Below are 24,117 nucleotides of genomic sequence, written 5' to 3'. Positions count from 1 at the left end.
CAGTTACAAAGTAGTTAGAAACTTCTAAAAGAGTATTACTGTTAATTTAAAAATAAGCTCATTCATTACATAAATATCTAGTACTTTATTGGGACACTGCTTTTCAAAAGGCCCTGGCCAAATAACTCCCAAACAAAACACTCCATTCAAGGTTGTTTTCCAGCCCACTTGCTACTGAAGCTTGTGTGAAGAACGGAAGGCCTCCAAAACAGAAGAGTTCAGAAAGTCGGCAGAGTTGGGGCCACTGGCAATGTCAGACCTGCCAGCCAGTCTCCAAACAGGCAGGCCAAGTAAGTGGTTTTTTTTTTTTTTCCCTGGGTTACTGTACTTGAATTATTATTCAATTAGTCAACACAATAGGTCATCAAAAGAAAAGAAAAATTAATTAACATGATAAGGAGGGTACTCCTTTCTTTGGAATATGCATCATAATTATATTTACAAATTCTTAACAAAAATAGCCCCCATCATTTGCAATTATGAAGATAACTTAATTCACCATCTGGCTTTTAATTTTTGTGGGACAACACACAACTGATAAGCTATTAATATTATGTTATTAAAATACTTCTGTACATTCATAGGCATTCACTGCTTGAGCCAAAGTTAGGTTTGTTAAGTGATTATAGGAAATTTTATTACTGTAGCATGTACTTATTTTATTCTAAAAGAATAAAATGCATAAAGAGAAAGCTTTTATTGTTTGCAACCTGTAAAATTGAGCTATTTTGCTGAAGTGAAATACTAATCACTTTACTTTAGGACCATGCCGACTTCTGAAAAGGCCACACCACTTCTTAAATGTATCCAAGTTACAGCATGCCCAGAAGGAAAAAGGATGCAAAGCAATTGGCTGCTCTTGGACAACCGGTTGCTGACCCCAACCAACAGGTTATTTAATGTGTTGGGAGGCAGCTATGGGGCAAGGTGGCACAGCCAGGTGAAGAAGCTTTTAAAAATAAGTATGTGGCCCTACTTCCACACTCATCAGCTGGTACTTGATCCCCAACCCTTTGTTTCTCCTTAAGGGACTGATTTGGATGACTTGTTGAGAATGGTGTCGGTTACCTAATATATTAGTCATGAGAGAAAGAAATATCTGTGGTTACATGTAAACTTGTGACAGGTTTGCAGAAGTTACAGGTGAAGAGGGTGATGAAAAAGTCAGCCGTGATCCATCTATGTGAAGGCTACCTCAGCTTCACTGTACATCTTGAAGACTTTTTAAATAGTGTTGACCTAGGTGGCTGTTCTCAGGCCCAATCCCAGGTTATACGTCATGGCCATGCACATAATTTGCCTGGCAGAACACTCCATTGTGTACACTCAGCCAGAGTGCACAATGTCTTTTTCAGATATCCTGTCTTGGAACTCTGCTGTGGGTACAGCGGGAATAGTTCCATCCAGCTTTCCAAATTTCCTTTCCAAACTCTCTTGAACAGACATGAGCAAGTGGTAGTTAGAATCCCATTCATATTTGAAGGTCAGATGGCCATGGCAAACATGATTTAGATTCTTCAGCCACCGAAAGGAAGATTACACTGTCACTCCTCCAGATTCAAGTAGAGATCAGGAATAACCATATTGTTCCTCTTCAGGAAAATCTTATCAGCTTCTGGAGTTGTCCTCAATTGGCACTCTCCAAGTGTGCCAATCTGCTTCCAAGAAGCTCCCTTCATAGGACTTTGACTTGGGGAAGGCCATGTTGCAATCCTGAAGTCTTTCCAGTTCCTTTGGGTCATCTGGATTTATGCAGGCACATGTTACCAAACCCCTGAACAACCAAAGGTTTATGTCCAAAGTCCAAATATCATTCCTAAAATGCTCATTTATGGACTTCATTGATAAAAGTTTCAATCCTGTGGAAAACCCCGTTGGCCGGTAGCCGAGATGCTCGCGTGGATACAAGGGCTTGCCGGGGACGCCAGCGTGCGCGCTCATATCGTAGTGCCCAACGGTGCTGCGTCGGTGTCGGTGATCCAGGACATCTTGTGCTCATGTCTGGGGCGGCCACGGCAATGCCAGGTCCAATAAAGCCATTCTTTGCCAACTCCATGGTGAACCTCCTGGTGATCTTTTCCAATCCATTATCGGTATAGTTCTTGGGGTTGATCTTAACGTCAGCTTTTGAACCCCCAAATGGCACATCGATCACTGCACACTCATTAGAGAAGACAAAGCGTTCACTTCATCCACACTCACAATCTGTGCTGTCACGCACGCCTCCCTCGCAGGGGCGTGCGGAGCTGGCCGTGCTGGGCCGGGAAGCCCTCGGTGGCCTCCCGGGAGCCGTGGTCGCGCCAGAAGGGGAAGGAGAGGCTCAGCACACGGTGGCAGGGCTTGATCCGCAGGGTGTCTGCCCCCTCGCCCTCGCGGGCCTTGAGGACCCCCACCAGCTGCGGGAGAAGCCATCTGTCATCTTCAAGAAGATGCGGGGGAGGCTTCTGAGGGGCCCAGGCAGCAGGCTGCAGCTCTTGGTCCAGGCAGCGGCACAGGGCGGCGGGCGCAGGCCGCCGCGGAGCAGAGGGGCGTGCGGGGGCGGACGCGGAGGCCTGGGGCGCAGGGAAGGAAGAGCCGCACGCGGGCTGCCCGTAAAGCAGCAGCTTCCTGCCGCCCGCACAGTCCTCTACCCTCGCGACCCTCGCCGCCTAACGCCTCCTTTTGAAGGCAAAAAAATGCTTGTAAGCGGGAATGAGCTCCCACATTTGAATGAGTTGTTTATAGTGATGCCTATTTCAATTTGGTATTTATCAATGCCTCCTGCTTGAACAGGATGCTTGACTTTAAATACAAACTGTTCTTTCAACCTCACTTGCCTTATGCAATGTCAGTTTACTCGAGGGAGCGAGTAACTCCGTTTTGATAATTTCAAGTTACTCAAAATTATGGCTCCTGCAGTGGAGCATTTATTTTGGTATAATGGATTGCTCCCAAGAGGTTTTTAATCAATTTAACGTGGTTGGGACTGCTACTAGTGGACAGAATTTCCTGAACCTTACTTCTAGAATGTTCCAACCTAAGAGCATTCAGGTTTTATTTGATAATGTCTGGAGGGCTTAAGCTTACATTACTCTGATAAAAGGATTCCTGACATTTCCAAAAGAAGGGAATCCCAAGCTTATAGAACACTCCCCAGAATGGGTATAGGGCTAGGGGTTTCTAGGCACAGTGCTTGGTGTGATATGCTACCCAGACCCTCCCTCGAAATGAAGGGTTTGTTAGTTCAGCTGTTGGAAGCTCTGCCTCTCCTATCAGCCCCTTCTGGGATAACCTCAGCTGAAGACAGCTGCCTCACTCAGGACTACATCCCCTTCCCAGAGGTCCTCATTCAAAGACTGAGTATCATGGAGGTTAAAAGCCCAATCTCCCTGCTCCAAATCAGAACAGATATGAAGGGTCCTCCTGTCTTCAGAATTCCTCATAGGGCTGGCTGAGGCTTCCCTTAAGGGAGAAGCTCAACTCCTTCCTCTGCCAGTTGTGCTTCCTTCTCTTCTCTCCGTCTGTATGTGTTGGCTTCACAGTACTCCCCAATAAACCTCCTGCTTGCTGACTTCATCTCAGGGTCTCTTTCCCTGGGGACCCACCCTGCGATACTAGATCTTTTGCAAGGTTACATAAGATGTTCCAGGGAATGAATGAAGGCCTGTGCCTCGTCTAGGCTGAAAAGCTTTGTTCCCTTGCTCCTGGAGGCTTTCTGTGGGTTGTAAACAAGTCTTCTCTCCAAATTTTAAAATATTTTCCTCTCAACATCTTTAAGCAACCTCTTCTGGGAGGTGGCAATTAAGGATTTTGCCTTTATTTGTGAGTCTTTTCTGCAGAGACCAGGCTTCCCGTCTGGCCAAGATGTGCATTTTCAAGGTTCCTTTACCTTCTTAATGACATCTTGGTGCCAGGAACCATTAAGGGGATATACTCAAGTTTTGGGTCAAACTGTTACACTAGTTCTTTGTCTTTATAATACATTTTTTGTAGGCAAGAAACCATAATTGTTTAATATGAACTGAGCAGGGATGGGTCTCCCTTGGACTCAGGAGTTCTGAAGATAAGTTAAAGTAGCCAAGGGACAAAAAAAATGGGATGCCTAGTCTTTTTATGGTACATTTAGGAAAGGTAAGAGTTAAGGAGGTATGGCTCAGTTTAAAACCCCCACCTGAAGTGACAATGCTATTCTAAACTGATAACAGAGCAGAGAGGAAGCTGATGGAGGGAACCTTCAGCACGAGCAGGGAGGGTGGGGCTCTGTAGACATAGATTAGCAAGCTCCATGATATTTGAAAGGGACACTGGAGACATGCTTGAAAGGGGACTTACTGTTGGTCAAATAAAATATTAAGCATCTATCAATTTGTTGAGAGTTTAACTTTTTCCCCATCTAACTACTGGCACCTACTCCTGTCTTATTATGGATGGGCTCACTCTTTATCACCTTCTTCTAGAAACATCTCACTGTCGATGCTCTTCTTGTACTAACCTCTCTCCTTGAATCACCTTTTCACTTCCAGCTTCTCTCCATTCCCTGTTCCTCACAACAATTTATCCCCTGGAGAAACTCATACTTTTCCTCCTTTACTAGGAAGAACAATTTAGTTCTCTTCTTCTCTCTCCTATATCATATGTCTGAGGGATTTTTTACACAGCCCAAAACAGCCCATGAAGGCATTTCACCAAACAAAAGACAGCTCTTTCTCTGGATAATTGTGCTTCCACCTTTTGAATTGTGCTATCAAGCTGTTTCCAAGACAAATTTATTTAAATAGATCAAAAAACAACAAAGTAATTAATTAATTAAAACAAAATAAAATAACCTTCAATTTTTAATTGCTTATTTAAATCACTCCCTTTATATAGTTTAAGAAATAAATGCCATGACTTATGCACATTTCTGTGTGGTTTTCAGGTTAATAAATCAAGTAACAATGCCTAATAAGATCAAATGAAATATATATAATGCAATAATTAGTGATATTTGGCAAATGCTAGCAAAAAGAAGGGAGGATTTATTGCTTGACTTAGCAGTCTCCTAGAAGGTTTAGAGTTTAGCTTGAAGGCCGGTTTTAACTCCCCCATGCAATACTGCTATTGTCCTTTAAGATCTAAGTCCACAGAGTTATTGCAGCTGCAGCAACTTTCCGTCTTTTGAATGAAAGAAAGCTTTGTAGCCCTTTTCAGATCATGGCTCCATCTCAGAAGAAACTATAGTTAATTTACAATTGAAGCCCATGAGGTGATAGCATAGAGAATTATGGGAAAGTTTATATATAACCGTTATGGGGAAGTTTACCAGGATCGTTACTTGTGTAGAGTTTGTGTGGAAGAGTTACCAAGTTTTGACCTGATTATGTATCTCTGTGTTATGTTGTATAAGAAGTTATATAAAGGAATGGAAAACTAAATACCCACAGGCATAATTTTTTTTTAGCCTATATCATTTTTTTGCCCTTTTATTTTTCAATTTTATTGAGATATAGTCACTCATCACACAAACCATCCAAAGTATACACTCACTGGCTTACAGTATCATCACATAATTGTGCATACATTCCTTTGATCAATTTTAGAGATTTTTTATTACTGCAGAACAGAAATTAGAATAAAAATAAAACCCAAATCTTCCCATACTCTTATCCCCCCTGTAGTTGACCCATAGTACTGGAGTAGTAAATTTTTTTACTGTTGATGAAAGAATATTAAAATATTACTGTTAACTATAGTCAATAGTTTGCAATGCTTATGTTTTTTTCCCATATACCCCTCTATTATTTTTTTCACATTTGTAGTAGTTCATGCAAGAACTTATTTACATACATGACTTTTTTTAATTCAATTTTATTGATATTTATTCACCTACCATACAATCATCCACAGTGTACCATCAGCTGTTCACAGTGTCATATAGTTGTGCATTTATCACTACAACCAATTTTTGAACATTTTCATTACTCAAAAAAGAAATAAGAATAAAAATAAAAGTAAAAAAGAACACTCCAAATATCCCATCCCCCCATCCTCCCCTATTATTCATTTGATTTTTGTCCCTATTTTTCTATTCATCTGTCCATACACTCGATAAAGGGAGTGTGAGCCACAAGGTTTTCACAATCACACAGTCACATCATGTAAGCTATCTAGTTATGCAGTCGTCTTCAAGAATCAAGGCTACTGGGTTGCAGTTCAACAGTTGCAGGTATTTCCTTCTAGTCCAATACACTAAAAACTGAAAAGGGATATCTATATAATACTTAAGAATAACCTCCAGATGACCTCTCAGCTCCATTTGAAAGCTCTCAGCCACTGAAACTTATTTTGTTTCATTTTTCTTCCCCCTTTTGGTCAAGAAGGCTTCTCAATCTCATGATGCTGGGTCCAGCCTCATCTCTGGGAGTCATGTCCCACGTTGCCAGGAAGATTTACACCCCAGGAGTCGTATCCCACATAGAGGGGGGAGGGCAGTGAGTTTATCTGCTAAGTTGGCTTAGAAGGAGGCCACATCTGAGCAACAAAAGAGGGTCCCTGGGGATGACTGTTAGGCACAATTGTAAGTAGGCTTAGCCTCTCCTTTGCAGCAACAGGCTTCGTAAGGGCAAGCTCCAAGATCAAGGGCTCAGCTTGCTAAATTGGTAGTCCCCAATGCTTGTGAGACTATCAGTAATTCCCCAGGTGGGGAAGTTTAATATTTCCACATTTTTCCCCACTCCCTCAAAGGGGCTTTGCAAATACATTTTTATTCTCTGCCCAAATTACTCTGGGAGGTACATACATGACTTTAAACCACCATTGTCAATCAAATGCACCTACAATCTGGCACTGTTATTTATAATCCCAATAACCAGCTTCCATTGCCTCTATCCATTCCCAAATATTTGAGTTCAACCTAGTTAACAATTCTCTAGCTTCTGTCTATCTCTAGGTACCCTATATTCTATATTTTAAGACCCACAAGGCATAAATGTAGCACTTAGATTGGTAGGATCTGGCTCTTAAAATTGGGGGCCAACCTTGGGAATTATCATCACAAACATGAACAGGGTTCATGTTTTCTGTACAGTATTATAGCTTTTGATGCATGTCTTCTCCTATTTTATGACTTCTTGATATCTTGCATACAGCTGATGCTTAATAAATGTTTATCAAGTAGAGCTGAGTTAAATTAGGAATCAGTGTGGCATATCAGTGGATCCAAGCTAGCTGGCTTATGTTTAGATTTCATCACATATACTATGGAGAGACTTTGGGGAGCCTAGAATACTGGGGTCATGGGGGATAGTCTTCCAGAGGTGGGAAAATGTTGGATTTAGGTCACACCCGAGCGACTTAGAATTGAGACTGTACTGGGCATCTGAAATGTGTTTAAATGTTATGGCAGGATAATTAGCCATGGGAATAGAGTTAAAATGGGACTGTTAGCTAAGGCAGGGTAGTAAGCTTTGAGAGTATAGTTAGCTATGGCAGAGTTGTTAGCTGTCCAAGTATAATTAGATATGGTAGGGTATTTAGTTGTGGGAGTATAGTTAGTTATGGCAGGGTAGTTAGCTTGGGAATATAGTTAGATATGGCAGGGTATTTAGGTGTGGGAGTATAGATAGCTATAACAGGATAGTTAGCTGTGGAACTATAGTTAGATACGGCAGGCAAGTTAGCTATGAGGGTATAGTTAGAGGTAACAGTATAGCAAGGGAAAGATGAAGGTGAGGTAAGGAAGGGCACATTATGGAAAACCAAAAGGATGGGTTATCTTGTGGGCACAGATGAACACAGACACTTTCCATTTCAGAATTTTCTAAGTTTTGGTCCAGATAGATTTTCTCTGGGTGGTCCTCTGAGGCTGAGTACTGTTTATTTTTCATCTTTATAATGCCCAAGAGGTCAAGCACTGTGCCATGTTTATGAAGGTGATACTCAATATATATTTGTTGAATCGAATAATTTTAAGGTGGTCACAATTTGCTATGTAAGGTGATGGAGTGGGATGTGAATAAAGTATGTACACACGCAACAGCAAAGTATGTAACAATTAGGGAGTACTTCCTATTTCCTATGAAACTGTGCTCAGGGTTTTATCTGTATAATGTCACCTAGTCCTCATCACAGCCACATGGAGGCACTATTATGTCAAAGCCCATGCTCTTAAGAACCCTGCCAGCAGTGCTCAAACTTGTGCCTGAGAATTCCCAAGCCTTGGGAGCAGAGCCTGGACTAGGGTGAGAGGAGCAGGTGCCAGAGTGCATCATTTCAGGAGGCATCACTCCCAGGGTCATGCAAGTGCAGGGTCATGCCTGAGAGTGAGGGCCTCCTTAAATTTTGCACCCAAGGCAACTTGCTTGCCCCACTCTAGTCCCGGCCCTGTTTGGGAGCACCTTACAATTGCAGATTCTGGGGCTGAAACCTGAGAGCTCGCAATTCAGAAGACCTCAAGAAGGCCCTAGGAATCTGCAGTTTCAGTTAGCGTCCCTAGTGATTCTAATGCAGTTGTTTAGTGATCTGCCTTTTGAGAAACCTCTGCCTGTGCTAACAGCCTCTTGTGGGAGCTCCTTTACATTCAGTGAAGTCATTTCTTTCTCTTTGGTTTTAGGAGTAGATGTTGCTGAACTCATCAATCAATGATCTGAAATTTTAGGGATGCAGTGGGATTCTGAAGTCCCTCTTCTAGAAAGTTCCTGTAGTCTTATTGATGGGCTTTTGGCCTGACGGATCCATGGGTTATTCCTTTTGGGGTCTTTTCTGTCCTTTCCAGAATGCAGATGCTCCTTGGACACACACAACCATGTTTGAAACAGTGTATCAGAAGACGCCATTACTGAGTGCAGTGGACATTGGGCAGCTGTTTTACTTGTTTTGCCAGAATCCATTCCACCTTGTTATGGGTGGAATTGACATGTTGGAGTCCTAACCTCAGCACCTGTGAACATGAACTTGCTTAGAAATAGGGGTCCTTGAAAATGGAATTAGTTTAAGTTAAAAATGAGATCACAGTGGAGCAGGACAGGCCCCTCATCCAATAAGACTGGTGTCCTTATATATAAGAAGAGGTAATTTGGGCACAGGACACAGGAGGGGAAAACACCACGTGAAAAGGCAGATAGAGAGAGAAGACAGCGATGTGAATAACGAGGCAGAGATTAAGTTATGCCACAAGCCAAGAAACTCCAAGGATTGCCAGCCATTGCCAAAAGCCAGGAGCAAGGCATGGAACAGGTTCTTCTCTGCAGACGTCAGAGGGAGCGTGCCCTTCCAACACCTTAGTTTTGGACTTGTAGCATCCAGAATTGTGAGACAATAAATTTCCATGTTTTAAGCCATCTAATTGTGGAATTTTGTTATGAAATCCCTCAGAAACCAAGACACACCTTTTGTGGTTCTGGTTGAAAGGAAACTGTCCCTCTCCCACTCTTAGTCCACGTGGTTTCCTTTTCTGGCCTTCCCCGGTTCCTCCTCCCTTGAGCACTGTGAGGGGGAGCAGCAAACTTGAACCTGCCCAGTCGATATATTCCCTCTGTCTGAATGGAGCGATTGGTTCCATTGCAAGCCAGTGGGATTCAGGCTGGTATTAGTTAGGGTTCCCTAGGGAAACACAACCAAGAGATACCTGTAAATATAAGATTTTATAAAAGTGTCTCACGCAACTGTGGGGATGAACTGGCAACTCCGATGAAGGTGTTTCAATGAACTCCTCAGGAAAGCTTCCCTGGCTAGTTGAAGAAGTAAAGGTTCTCTCTCTTCTCCCTTAAAAGACTTCAATTGACTGGATTAAATCCAGCTGATTGCATTCTCTCATTGCGGAAGACACACCCTTCGTTGATGTCACAGCTGCAGTCAATTGGCTGATGATTTAATAACCAGCCTTCTGGTTTATTAACCAGCCACAAATGTCCTTGCAGTAACGGTTGGGCCAGTGCTTGCTTGACCAGACACCTGGATGCCATCACCTGGGCAAGTTGACACATGAACCTAACCATCACAGTCCACCCCTTGTCAACTTGGCAGTTATACACATCACCTTAAAAACATACTTTATCTCTAAGTAGAGAATAATAACCGACATATATTCCACCTAACAGTACTCAGCTGTCCTGAGTACAACCGGAAATGCACTAAATCTTTCCAGAATTAGGGTGGAAGTCCTGGGTAACATGACTCTTAAAATTGATTCCTTTAATTTAAATACTGCAAAATGAGCAATACAGCTTATTTCATATGATAAGGGGATAAGTTAGAGAAGAGAACAAATATTTTTGCTTTACAGACAAATACAAACATACTCAAACAAAAACAAGGGAGGGGAAATATTCATGCCATCAAAGTCCTCGTTTCTGTAACTGGTCATATGGTCATAGTTCATATGTATCACTACCTTCTTCCACTACCCATTCCATGTTTCCTTTACCCTCAGCAAGCACTTCAGCTGGCCATGGTTCTTTGCCTGGTAGGGTGACTCAAACCTTCATTCCTGAAGTTTCTTGGCCATGAGTAGTCCTGCCTGGATTGGGTTGTTGCAATTTTCTATTGACTTTAATCACAGGGCATGTTAGTACTAAGAGACACCCTAGGGGATTTCCTGTATTACAGGAAAACTCTTCTTTACTTCCACTGTGTAGTTGCAATGCTATTTTCCCTTGATAGTCAGGATCAATCATCCCAGGCAGTACAGTAATCCCCTTCCTTGCCTGTTGATTCAGAGGCATGAGAAGCCCAAAGTAGCCAGGTGGCAGTCTTAACTTCCAGTTCAATGAAATTATTGTTGTGTCCCTTGGTGGAAGCAGGTGGAACTAAGACTTGTAGACCAGCAGAGCTTAAGGTTGCGGGGATAGGAAGCAAAAATTTTCCTAGTGGAGTGGTAGTGAGTGGTGCCACTCCTATTTCCACCCCTTGATTCCTGGACCCATGAATCCTGGCTATGGGAGAAACTGCCCCATAGAGTGGATGCTGATTCAGAGCATATACAGCCTCCTGGAGAACACTGCCCCACCCCTGCAAGGCATTGCCACCTAGTTCGCATCGTAATTGAGTCTTTAATAGGCCATTCCACTGTTCTATCAACGCTGCTGCCTCTGGATGATGGGGAAAATGGTAAGAACAGAGAATTCCATGAGCATGTGCCCAATCCCTCACTTCATTTGCTATGAAGTGGGTTCCTTGATCAGAAGCAATGCTGTGTGGAATACCATGATGGTGGATAAGGCATTCCATAAGTCCATGGATGGTAGCTTTTGCAGAAGCGTTGCATGCAGGAAAGGCAAACCCATATCTGGAGCATGTATCTATTCCAGTTAGAACAAATTGCTTCCCCTTCCATGATGGAAGTGGTCCAACATAATCAACCTGCCACCAGGTAGTAAGCTGATCACCTTGGGGAATGGTGCCATATTGGGGACTGAGTGTGGGTCTCTGCTACTGGCAGATTGGGCACTCAGCAGTGGCTGTGGCCAGGTTGGCCTTGGTGAGTGGAGGTTCATGTTGCTGAGCTCATGCATAACCTCCATCCCTACCACCATGATCACTTTGTTCCTGAGCCTATTGGGCAATGACAAGAGTGGCTGGGGAAAGAGGCTGACTGGTATCCACCAAATGGGTCATCTTATCAACCTGATTATTAAAATCTTCCTCTGCTAAAGTCACCTTCTGGTGAGCATTCACATGAGACACAAATATCTTCATGTTTTTGCCCACTCAGAAAGGTCTATCCACAAACCTCTTCCCCAGACTTCTTTGTCACAAATTTTCCACTCACGTTCCTTCCAAGTCCCTTACCATCCAGCCAAACCATTGGCAAAAGTCCATGAATCAGTATGCAAACACACCTCTGGCCAGTTTTCCTCCTAAGCAAAATGAACAACCAGGTGTACTGCTTGAAGTTGTGCCCAATGGGAGGATTTCCCCTCACCACTGTCCTTCAGGGGACATCCAGAAAGGTGCTGCAGTGTTGCAGCTGTCTACTTTTGGGTGGTGCCTGCATATCATGCAGAACCATCTGTAAACCAGGCCCAAATTTTCTCTTCCTCAGTCAATTGATTGTAAGGAGCTCCCCAAGATGCCGTAGCTGTGGGCTTGAAAAAAGAAGGGTAAGGTGGAAGGAGTCGGGGGCCATGGGCATTTGGCCACTTCCTCATGTAACTTGTGCCTTCAGGACCGGCTCGAGCTCTATCTCGAATATACCATTTCCATTTTATGATAGAGTGCAGCTATGCACACTCAACTTTATGGCTTGGTGGGTCCAACAACACCCAAACTCTCATGATAGGTAACTCAGGTCTCAGGGTAACTTGGTGGGCCCATGGTTAGGCTTTCTGTCTTTACTAAGGCCCAACAGGCAGGCCAAAAGCTGTTTCTCAAAAGAGAGTAGTTATCTGCAGAGGATGGTAAGGCTTTACTCCAAAATCCTAAGGGCCTGCATTGTGATTCTCCTATAGGAATGTGCCAAGGCTCTAAACAGCATCTCTGTTTGCAACTGACACTTCCAGCACCATTGGATCAGCTGGATCATATGGGTCCAAGTGTCAGAGCAGCTTGCACAGCGCCTGGACCTGTTGCAGAGCCTCAACTTGTTCCAGACCCACTCAAAACTAGAAGCTTTTTCTGGTCACTCAGTAAATGGGCTGGAATAACACACCCAAATGAGAAATCTGTTTGTCTATAAAATCCAAAGAGGCCAAGTAGGCATTGTGCCTCTGTGTTGGTCATAGGAGGGGCCAGATGCAACAGCTTATCCTTCACCTTATAAGGGATATCTCAACATGCCCCACCACCACTGGACCCTAGAAATTTTACTGAGGTGGAAGGCCCCTGTATTTTTGTTGGATTTATCTCCCATCCTCTGACATGCAAATACCTTACCAACACATCTAGATTCATTGCTAACTTCTTGCTCACTAGGTCCAAACAGTATGATATCATCACTAGAATGGACCAGTGTGATATCTGTGGGAGGGAGAAACAATCAAGATCCCAGCGGACAATGTTATGACATAAGAGCTGGAGAGTTAATATACCCCTGAGGCAACACAGTGAGGGTATACTGTGGCCTTGCCAGCTGAATGCAAACTGTTTCCAGTGGTCCTTATGAACAGCTATTTAGAGAAAAGCATTTGTCAGATCAATAGCTGCATACCTGTACAAGGAGATGTGTGATTTGCTCAAGCAATGATACCACATCTTGGAACAGCAGCTGCAATTGGAGTCCACCACCTGGTTAGCTTATGATAATCCACTGTCATCCTCCAAGACCCATCTGTTTTCCTGCACAGACCAATAAGAGAGTTGAATGGGGATGTGGTGGGAATCACCACCCTGCACTCCTTCAAGTCCTTAAGAATGGCATTAATCTCTGCAATCCCTCCAGGAATGTGGTATTGCTTCTGGTTTACTATTTTGCTAGGCAGGGGCAGTTCTAGTGGCTTCAACTTAGCCTTTCCTACCATAATAGCCCTCACTCCACGAGTCAGGGAACCAATGTGACGATTCTGCCAGTTGCTGAGTATGTCTATTCCAATTATGCATTTTGGAACTTAGGAAATAACCACAGAATGGGTCCGGGAACCCACTGGACCCACTGTGAGGTGGACCTGAGCTAAAACTCCATCAATCACCTGACCTCAATAAGCCCCTACTCTGGTGGACTGGAGTGATGTTTTGGGTCTCCTGGAATTAATGTCATTTCTGGACCAGTGTCTAACAATCCCCAAAATATCTGATCATTTCCTTTACCCCAATGCACAGTTACCCTGGTAAAAGGCCGTAGGTCCCTGTTCAGGTTTGCTAATGCTGCCGGAATGTTAAACACCAGAAATGGATTGGTTTTTATAAAGGGGGTTTATTTTGTTACAAAGTTACAGTCTTAAGGCCATAAAATTTCCCAGGTAAGAGGGTACCTTCACTGGAGGATGGCCAATGGTGTCCAGAATACCTCTGTTTAGCTGGGAAGGCACAAGGCTGGCATCTGTTCCAGAGTTCTGGTTTCAAAATGGCTTTCTCCCAGGACGTTCCTCTCTAGGCTTCAGCTTCTCTCCAAAATGTCACTCTTAGTTGCTCTTGGGGCGTTTGTCCTTTCTTAGCTTCTCCAGAGCAAAAGTCTGCTTTCAACAGCTGTCTTCAAACTGTCTCTCATCTGCAGCTCCTCTCTCAGCTCCTGTGTGTTCTTCAAAGTTCCGTCTTGGCTGTAGCAATCCTCACTCCTTCTGTCTGAGCATATATAGTGCTCTAGTAAACGAATCAAGGCCACGCTGAATGGGTGGGGCTGTGCCTTCATGGAAATTATCTAATCAGGTTATCACCTACAGTTGGGTGGGTCTTCTCTCCGTGGAAAACACTCAATTGATTCCAATCTAATCAACACTAATATGTCTGCCCCCACAAGATTGCATCAAAGAATATGTCTTTTTCTGGGGGACATAATACATTCAAACCATCACAGTCCCCATGGGGAAGGCTGCTTTGAGCCTGTTTGCCATTACAGTAGGCACGCCACCTTGTCTTTGGTGATTAACTACTGCCACGTGGCTTCTGCCAACTCGGGATCTGATTATCCTCATTGTGTTTAAGGATTCCAGCTCAGTGACAGCAATTCCCACAGTAACATCTGACCTACAGAGAAGGAGACTACAGAGCTCTTCAGGGATGATGGAGCTAGTCTCACAAATTTATTTCTCATAGTCCTTGTAAAAGGTGTGTCCTTTGGACGTTCCAGGGGTCTGTGAGCACGTCTTCCATGATAAATCCACTCTAAGATTCCAATCTCTGTAAGCCTTTGAATCCCTTCATCTACATTATACCAGGGCAGTTCTGACATTTTGACCTCAAGAAATGTCGGCCACCTTTTGATCCATGTTTCAGCTAACCACCCAAACTGTTAATGCCCTTTCTAACCCCATGAGCTACAACACTGAATGCAGAATCTCTGCTTAGTGGGCCCATATCAATAAATTTAGCCTGTCCAACTTTATAATTCCTTCCACCATTACCCCACAGCCTTAATATTTATTCCCACACATCTTCCCCTGATTACTGTCTATATAAATTGGAAAACTCATCAGTTCTTTTGGAGTATAATGTACTTCCTCATGGTTCACATTTTATACCTCACCCTTCAGGGTCTGTTGGGACTTTAGTTTAGTTTTAGGTCTTGAAGCAAAGACTGGTGGTGGGGGTGGGTCATGAAAAGAATTAGAAGTATCCCTCAAGCCTACCTCAGGACATTCCATTGCAGTTTCATCTCCTGAAATAGGATTAATCTCTCCAGACGAGGAGTGGGTGCTGCTTCTTCAGGGGAGATGATTATAGGTTTAGCAGGCACTAAAGGGTTAATCTCTTTAGGTGGTGGTTGGATAGCAGGCTCCTCAGGGCAGAGCGGATGTTGGGAAGCTGTTTCCTCAAAGGAGGCTGGAGGTTGGGTAGCTCTCTCCTCAGGGCAGGCTGGAGGTGTGTGTGGGGGTGGGAGGGCTGTTTCCTCAGGACAGACCACTATAGGTATATCTAGCAAAGACTCAGCAAAATCCAGGGTTCCAGTGTCCTCACTGCCATTATTATCAATCCATATGTCCCCATCCCAAGTTTCAGGATCCCGTTCTTTTCCAATCAATGCCTTTACTTTAACATCAGACACCCTGCGTGGATGAGATTTTAGTTTGAGTTGTAAATCTCCTACTTGCACAATGAGACTCTGGGTCTGGTTTTCAGAAATCTCAAGTCTGCAACCACAGGAAATAAGATTTTCTTTCAGGGGACACGTAGAAAACTTTACATCTATCATATAGTGCTTAAGTTTTCAAATTTGAAGCCTTTAGCTCGTCCCTTTCTCTTGTATTTTTATCCAGCATATCTAAGAGCAACCAGCCAACATCATTATACCTCTTAACCCCACAAATTCTGTTAAGGTGTCAAAAACACTATCACCCAGGGCCTTACTTCGCAGAAGGGTATGATTAGGAGAATCAAATGGTGATATTTTGCAAATCTCCATTGCCAACTCATGCCATGGACTGTCAGTGCCATCTTGATGATTGGAAATGGAGACATTTTTGCCTTTGAATCCACTAATCAAAGTAGAAAACCAATTGTAAATGCCCATTTTAAGACTGTTTCTCAAGAACCACTCCCGGTACCAAGCTGTATTAATTAGGGTTCTCTAGAGAAACAGAACCAACAAGAGATATTTGTAAATATAAGATTTTATAAAAGTGTCTCACGCAACTGTGGCGATGTATGAGTCTAAATTCCATAGGGCAGGATACACGAGTCCGAGTTCCGTAGGGTGGGCAGTGAACTGGCAAGTCTGTTGAAGGTGTTCGATGAACTCCTCAGGAAACACTTCACTGGCTAGCCGAAGAAGTGAAGGTTCTTCCTCTTCTCCCTGAAAAGGCTTCAACTGATCAGATTAAATCCAGCTGATTGAATTCTCATTGTGGAAGACATGCCCTTCATTGACGTAATCAGTCACAGCTGCAGTCAATTGACTGATGATTTAATAAACCAGCCACATATGTCCTTGCAGTAATGGTTAGGCCAGTGCTTGCTTGGCCAGACACCTGGACACCATCACCTGGCCAAGTTGACACATGAACCTAACCATTACAAGGCCTAAGACTGTGGAAGGACTGATTGGGAAAAGAAGCTGTTGTTTTCTTCTGCTGAGATGACTAGCAGAAAGGATGATGCAAACTCAGGGCTACTAGGAACCTCAGAGTGCCACCAGTGCAGATCCCAGAGATGAAAGAAGATCAACCCTGACTCTCTTCTGAGCACCTGGACCCAATTAAGTATAAAGCTAGCAATACTTCTGAATGTTCCAGTTGCATGAGCCAATAAACAAGTTTGAGTGATATTTTTTGTGATTCACTATTAAGAGCTGATGCATACCCAGAGGATAGAGGCACAAAAACTAGACAAAAAGGTGTGAGATGGAGGTGACACACAACAGGGTTGCACTCCCCTCATGGTAGGGCTGTAAGTGTCAGTTTTCTTGAAGAAGAAGTTCTGGGTATACGCTCTGTCTCCTCTAGACTATACTTCATGCATTTTTGTTTTCACCAAGGAATGCTTTAAAAGGGCAAAATTATTCCTAAGTGTATCAGTTTTCCTAGCTACCATAACAACAACTACAAAAGGGCACACAATAGGTTGGCTTAAGTGATGGGAATTTATTGCTTCACTGTTTGGAGGCCAGAGGGCCTGCATCCTCCTGGAATTGGTAGCATCTGGTGCTGGCTGGCTGCAATCCTTGGGGTTCCTTGGCTTGAATCTCTTCCCTTCCCTCACTGGCAAATGTCCTCTCCTTTCTCTCTCTGGGAATCCTGGATCCTCTCCCTAAAGCCTCTATAAAATTCAGATTAAGAATCCACCCCCTATTCATTTGGGCTACACTTTGAATAAACATATCATCTTCAACAGGTCCTATTTACAATGAGTTCATACGCACAGGAAGGCAGATTAAGATTAAGAACTGTGTTTTCTGGGGTACATAATTCAATATATCTCATTACATTTGACTTTGTTTAAAAAAGAAACTCTACCGAATTTTGAGGAAAGGATGTTTGCCACTTGAAACTGAAGAATGAGGAAAGACTCTGCTTATTAAGATTTTCTTAGAGTATTTGTTTGGAGGGGACCAGTGAAATTGATCAGCAGACTGTACCAAATAAAAACAGTTTGAGAATATAAAGTAATTTGCATATGGAAAACCAGAGTCATATGACTGTAGGATTCTCAGATGACAGACACTTTCTATTTCTCTTTAAGAAAAAGCAGCCGAGACAGAGAAACAGAAATAAAAATCTCACTTGACTAAACCAAACTTTGGTTCCACATGTCCAGCCTAAAAGAGAAGTGATCTTTCATGGTTAGCTCTCTCTTGTCATACACACATAATTACCCTTTTCCTGCCTGTTCGCCCATCTCAGAGGGACCATGTGGGTTTAGGTTCTGAAAGCAGCAGAATCTGATCCTTGTTAACTTGGAGAAAAAAAGAAAAGAAAAAATACTAATCTACTGGTTATCGAGTAGCCCACAGAATTATGGAAAATACCTTAGGAAATATAGGAACAGGAAAACTTCAAGCATCTAAATAGCAGTTATTGTTGGACCTGCTCTTTAAGATGCCATCTCCAAAATAATTCATGTCTCAACTCCAGCCATTTTCCTATATTTAGGTTCTTGCCCTGAAGGTTCAAATTGCAGGAGGGAGTGTCTGATTGGCCCATGGCTGTCACATGCCCACCCCTTGGGGGTGAGGAGTGAGGCAGTATCTTGACTGTCATGCCCAACCTATGGAATTGGGGGATTGGGCATTCCTCAAAGGAAAACAAAGTGCTGTTACCAAAAGGAAAAGCGAAGGGTACTGCAGAGTCAGAAACAAGAGACCCTACAGGGACCCTTGGTTGGCTTTTACCTTGGAGACATCAAGTCATACCATTCCCTGAGCCAGCTTCTCCAGAGATACAGGGCATTTTGGCTCTCCATCCTGGGTCACTCAGGATGACTGATAATGCAGAGTTTGTGAAGGTACTGGCCTGTTTCAGAGGATCCCTGTTTTCCCTAAAGAAGGCCACGCTCTTTACTCTTCTGTACTGGATTTGGGCAGCTCTTAAATAGGCCCTTCAGAAATTAATTATAATGTCTCATGCAAATTCTGGGTCACTAAATAGCTCTTTTTCTGTTTTCATGCAATTATTCAACATATTTATTAAGTAATTACTATGTGCCTACACAATTCTAGATGCTGGGGTGCAGGGTATCTTTTTATTTATTGAGTCCCTACCACGGGACTCAATATCCCCAGTTCTTTGCAATATCCCCAGCAAAGAACAGAGCAAAGTCCCCATCTTCATGAATGAACCTACATTCTAGTTCATCATATTTCTCTAGTACCTGGCTCAATAAATATTTGTTGAATGAATAACTGAAATGACACCAGCTTGTGCTATGTTGCTCCACACACAGCTTTTCTGTGGATTGCACCCGTGGCATGGCATTGGAGCATGGATAATCTGATGTTCTAATTTATCCCTCCCTGCCTATGACTTTTCCTCCAACTCTGGGAAGTCATCAGTAAATTATTAAAGAGAGGAGGATTCCAAACGATGCTAGTTGTTTTCGAAGGAAACTTGAGGATTTTCCCTGCCACGGAGTAACCTGAAAGTATGGGCCTGCAGTTTTGCCTTGAAAACAAGCAGCTGATGGGTCTATGAGTCACTGGTTGCCCCGGGGGACTGCTTACTCCCCCGATGTCAGGTGCTTGGGGACTCTTGGTAAATGTCAGATGCTGCTGCCTGTGGTTGGTGGTGGCGTCAACTCAGGCAGTGGGAGCAATCTAGCACCACTCAAAAAAAGGGAAACTGACACATGACTCTCCCGCAAATATCTGAAATGGGAAGTGGGGCTGCCAAAATGTAGTCTCTGCTACCTAGAAGCTGAAGCTGGAGGGTTTGGTAGTGTTGCTATTCCTATAAAGGGCCAGTTCACCAAAAACAGGGAAATCCTGAAGGTATTTAACTTCTGGGAAGATGAGCAGTATGAAAAACACTGATATAATAATCCTCAGTTAGCTAATAAATAGAATATTCACATTGGTTAAAAAGAATGAGGTAGTGTTCTGTATATAAACAAGAATAGATCTCTGAGACATATTATTGAGCGGAAAAAGCAAGTTGCAGAGAGATTAATGCATACCTTTTACATTTAAACAAAACAATACTTTCTGCCAATAATAACAACACACACAACGATGCTATTTCTACATCACAGGGGCAAATATATGTATATATGTATAAAGGGTTGTACCACACTGATAACAACGGTTACCCTGGGGAGAACAAAGAGGGGATTGGATCAGGATTGGGGATAGTGGTCAGAGAGAACTTTAGCCTTAACTGTAATGTTTCACTGTTTTAGAAGAATGTATTTCATTTGTAAGTTTTAAAACTTAAAATAAATTTTAAAATATTAATAATCATTATAGAATAGGCAAACGCTAGGCAGGGCATTAACCTCTTGACGAAATTTGTTTAACTGTCACGGTTTAACAAATACCTAGAAATATCCTATTTGAAACAGACCACATAAAAGATATGTGTAGATTGCAGAGAGACAAATGTGAAAAAAAATACAGTCATATACAAGCCGAGTAGTACCAGAAGCTGACGTTTTGCCCAACAGGCCTAGATTATTTGGGTTTGATCAGTAGTATTGAATTCTTATATTTCTACAGTGTTTTATGATTTTAAAACTGATCGTAGTTGAGTCTCTTATCTGTGCCAGTAAGTAGGGCAGAACTCATCATCTCCATTTCACAGATTAAAAAATTGAGACTTGGAAAAATTAAATGACTTGGCTAAGATCAAAGTCAATAAAGAGGCAGAACATCTATGTTTTCCAGGAGCTCTCGCTTTCCCCAATTTCTCTATTCTTCACAAACCCAACCTTCAAGAGTTTATAGGAGCTGTCAGACCCTGTTGGTGGCTGAGTTCACATTTTGCTCCCTCCTTCTGTGCATGTGCAACCTGAACCTAGGTGGATTGACTCAAAATCCAAAAACCTAATTTCAGAATGTCATACATTCCATCAAGGGGATTTGCCAGCCAGTAGGAAGTTTACTGTCAAGAACAACACACAGACTCCTTCATCCAGACACCAGTTGCATGTGATAAACAACGTGGTTCTGGGCTTGATACCTAAGGCCTGTGCCTCCTGGTGAGAGCTGGGACTGGCATGTCCCGTTAACTTTTCATGATGGGTCTATAGTCTCTCCAATTAAATCACAGTCCTCGGGGATCTTCTCTTATTTTAACTTGTCCCTCAGTAGCCTCTCAATGAATATGCACTTGATAAGTCCCAATGGCTTCACTGTGTAGCCAGACGAGGACAAGACTTTGTGAAATAACACACTTTTAAAATGGACAAAGCACCCATGAGAAATGACACTTCTGAAAATAAACTTCCTGAAACGGGAAGTGGGGCTGCCAAAATGTGGTCTCTGCTACTTAGACTTCTGAAAATAAACTCCCACTCTTCTTCCTCACCCCATCCCTCCCCAAACCTGCTCCTCCCACGCTCTTCTCCATCTCAAGCAATGACGAGTCAACCTTCACAGCCTGTGAGCCCAAACCCTGGGAACCACTCCTTTCTTATTTTCACATCCTGCTTCCACTTCTTTAGCAAATCTAGTTGACTCCACCTTCAGATTCCATCCAGAATCTGAGCATTTCATACCAGTTCTACCACTACCACCTTGGTCCAAACCTGGCACCCAGTCCCTGCTCAAGATAGCAACCAATAGATCCTATTGCTCCTTCTACTCAGAAACCACCAAAGGTTTTCTTAGCTCATGTGGAGCAAAATCCAGGTCTTTGCAATGGTCTGCAGGGTCCCCATGCCATCAACTCCTATTGCTCTCTCCTGGCCCCCTCCTTTCTAGCACCCTGGACTCCGCATTCTTTCTTTAGCACACTACATATCATTCTCTCTCTGCTGGGGTTTTACATGCAGTCTTCGTTTACTTGGAATGCTCTTCCCCTGATATTATGGCTAAATTGCTCATCTCTTACAAGTCTTTGCTTAAATGTCACCATGTCAAAGAGGCCTTCCCCGACTATTTCATTTAAAACCCCCCAGCCTGACACACACACACACACACACACACACACACACACACACACACACACACACAATCCCTGGCCCTTTCTATCCCCTCCTCTGCTTCTTTTCCTCCACAGTGCACATCGCCTTTTAACATACTAAATAACGTACCTGCTTCCGTTATCGTCTAACTCCCCAGTGGAATGTTTGCCGCACAAGAGTAGGGATTTCTGTTTGTTTTGTTCACTGCTGAGTCCCCAGTGCCTAGAACATGCCAGTCATTTAACAGATGCTCAATAAATTTGTTGAACAGATCAAATTGGCAGAGATAAAAACAAATTATATTGTACCTTGTGTTGGTGGGGATTTAGGGAAATAGATACTTTCATAAGATGCTGGTCAGAGTATAAATTGGGATTACCTCTTTGGTAATTTGGCAAGATTTACCAAAATGTTAAAGTCATGTTACTGATGACTCAGCAATTCAATTTCCAAACATTTATTCAGTAGATATACTTTTATTTCTCCAGGCACAGAAAAGTCCAAATACATAGGTTCAAGAATGTTCACTCTAGCATTATTTTAATAATAAATGGCTGGCATTAACCTAGTGTCCATCAACAGGAGTCTTGTTAAATAATATAAAGGCATCCATATGACTGTGCAATTAAGACCACAGAGGGAGAGAAACATGTATTGATACGGAACAGTCTCCATGATATACTAAGTAAAACAAGCCAGGTGCAGAAAGGTGTGGAGTATACCACTGTTTGGGTAAAAAATAAAATATGAAATAAAATAAAATAAAATAAAAGTAAAAATAAAAATAAAAATAAAATAATAAAATAAATAAATTAAAATAAATAAAATAAAATAAGGAGTATATATGTTCCTATACTTAGGAGTTTGTACAAGCATAGAACAACAGCTCTGGAAAATCACGGAAGCTAGTGATAGTGGTTGTCTTTTTTGAGGGGCTACTCAAGAACCGGGAAGCTTGAAAATAATTTAAAAAAAAATTTATGTGTGTCTGTATCTCTTAACAACACCTCTATACCGCTTTCCATTTTTTCTTGCAAACTTGTACTCTGTGTGTAGCTGACAAGTTTAAAAAAAAAAAAAAAAATGAAAGAACGAAAGCCCCAAACTCTGTTTTGAAGGAGTGGGGGTTGGGGAGGAGGCTCTTTTATTTCCTCGAGGAGTGAAGCCAATAAAACGTAGGAAAAGATTCAGCCAACCTCGTGCTCTGTGACTCAAGGGCTTTGCGCCTCCCTCCCCCAGCCCGGGGCTCTCGCCCTGCGCGCTGCGCCCTTCGGTGTCCTGGGATCTTGCCTTCTGGCTGGAGTCCCTACTTCCTCCTTAGAGGGCAGCAGCGGAGCGTCTCGGGGACGCACGCGCCCCAATTTACGCCCGGGGAATTAAAAAGAACGAGGACAAAAAGCCCCAACGAAACACACGCCCCGAACACAACTCAAGTGGAGCGCGGCTCTGGGTTCTGGGCGGCAGAGGCGCCTCCTCCCTCAACCGCGTCCCCGGCCGCGGCGTGATGCGCACGGACCGGCCCGCGACGCCCGGGCCGCGACTATCCCCGCACCTGGACGCTGGCCCGGTGGCCGTGCCCCAGCCGCGATCGCTCGCTGAGGCGGTTTTCTCCGAGTCAGCCAGCAGTGGTGGGGGACCTCGCTCTCCATGGGGCTGAGGGACTGGCTGAGGACCGTGTGCTGCTGTTGCCCGTGCAAGTGCCTGGAGGAGCCCGCCGTGCCTGAGAAGGAGCCTCTGGTCAGGTGGGTGCGCGGCGCTGGCGGGAGTCTGGGGGTTACCTGGCCGCAGCCAGACGTCACGGAAAGTGGACACCCGTATGCTTGTCTGAGATGGGGAGACGGGCATTTTGACGCAAGCTAAGCCCTTGGTCCCCGACGGAATCTCCTGTTCCTTGGGTTTGTTGACCTTTGGTAGGTAAGAGTATTGACCCAAAGCACAAGTACTCGCAGGCACCTGAGATCCAGGTGGATGCCTGTGGAAAGTGCCAAGAATTTGGGTGAAGCGCTACCTGAGAGTAGTTCCTATAGGAGTCCGGTTAAATACAACTCTGAGTGTATATTTGATAGGAATATTTCGGTAAACTATGTCCCTGTGAATTTCTGTTTCACTCAGCGAAGAAGTTGGATGCTTTGTCATTTAATTTTATTAACGAAAGAAGACAATTTCAGTGACTGAGCACAGGGAAATATTTTTCACATTAAAAAAATGTATATTATCTCAAAGACAGCCTGTACACTAGGCTGTTGACTCACTAAGGTTAAGCTATGAAGTGTGAGGAAATTTAATGCTTGTTGCCAATGCGCTAAGTGGCTTTGTGAAGGAACCATACAATGTAGTTTTGTTCAGGACTATGATTTTAGGAAATCATTTTATATCTGGACTTTTTTTAAATTAAGCATTTTTTTTAGGGCATGCCTTTGGAGTAGATGTGACAGAAACAGAATATTTTTAATGAAATTAGGTAATGTTATATAAGGTTGAACGCCAGTGATTTTAGAAATTATTTTCTATGTGGAT

General features: G+C 43.2%; 1 protein-coding gene and 1 pseudogene across 1 annotated transcript in view; one reads left to right on the top strand and one right to left on the bottom strand.

The window, feature by feature from the left end:
- Positions 1–1,179: 1,179 nt before the first annotated feature.
- Positions 1,180–23,249, bottom strand: LOC119543824 (annotated as a pseudogene).
- MREG (melanoregulin) overlaps positions 22,850–24,117 on the top strand; it is a 61,164-nt gene continuing 59,896 nt past the window's right edge. Inside the window, exon 1 of the mRNA XM_037850153.1 lies at positions 22,850–23,342. Within this exon, the coding sequence (XP_037706081.1) occupies positions 23,248–23,342 (95 nt within the window). The 5' untranslated portion in view covers positions 22,850–23,247. The remainder of the gene's footprint in view (positions 23,343–24,117) is intronic.

The sequence above is a fragment of the Choloepus didactylus genome, chromosome 9 (assembly GCF_015220235.1).
Source record: "Choloepus didactylus isolate mChoDid1 chromosome 9, mChoDid1.pri, whole genome shotgun sequence".
NCBI lineage: Eukaryota > Metazoa > Chordata > Mammalia > Pilosa > Megalonychidae > Choloepus > Choloepus didactylus.
The sequence above is the reverse complement of the archived record's forward strand: the minus strand, read 5'-3'. Positions and strand labels throughout refer to the sequence as shown.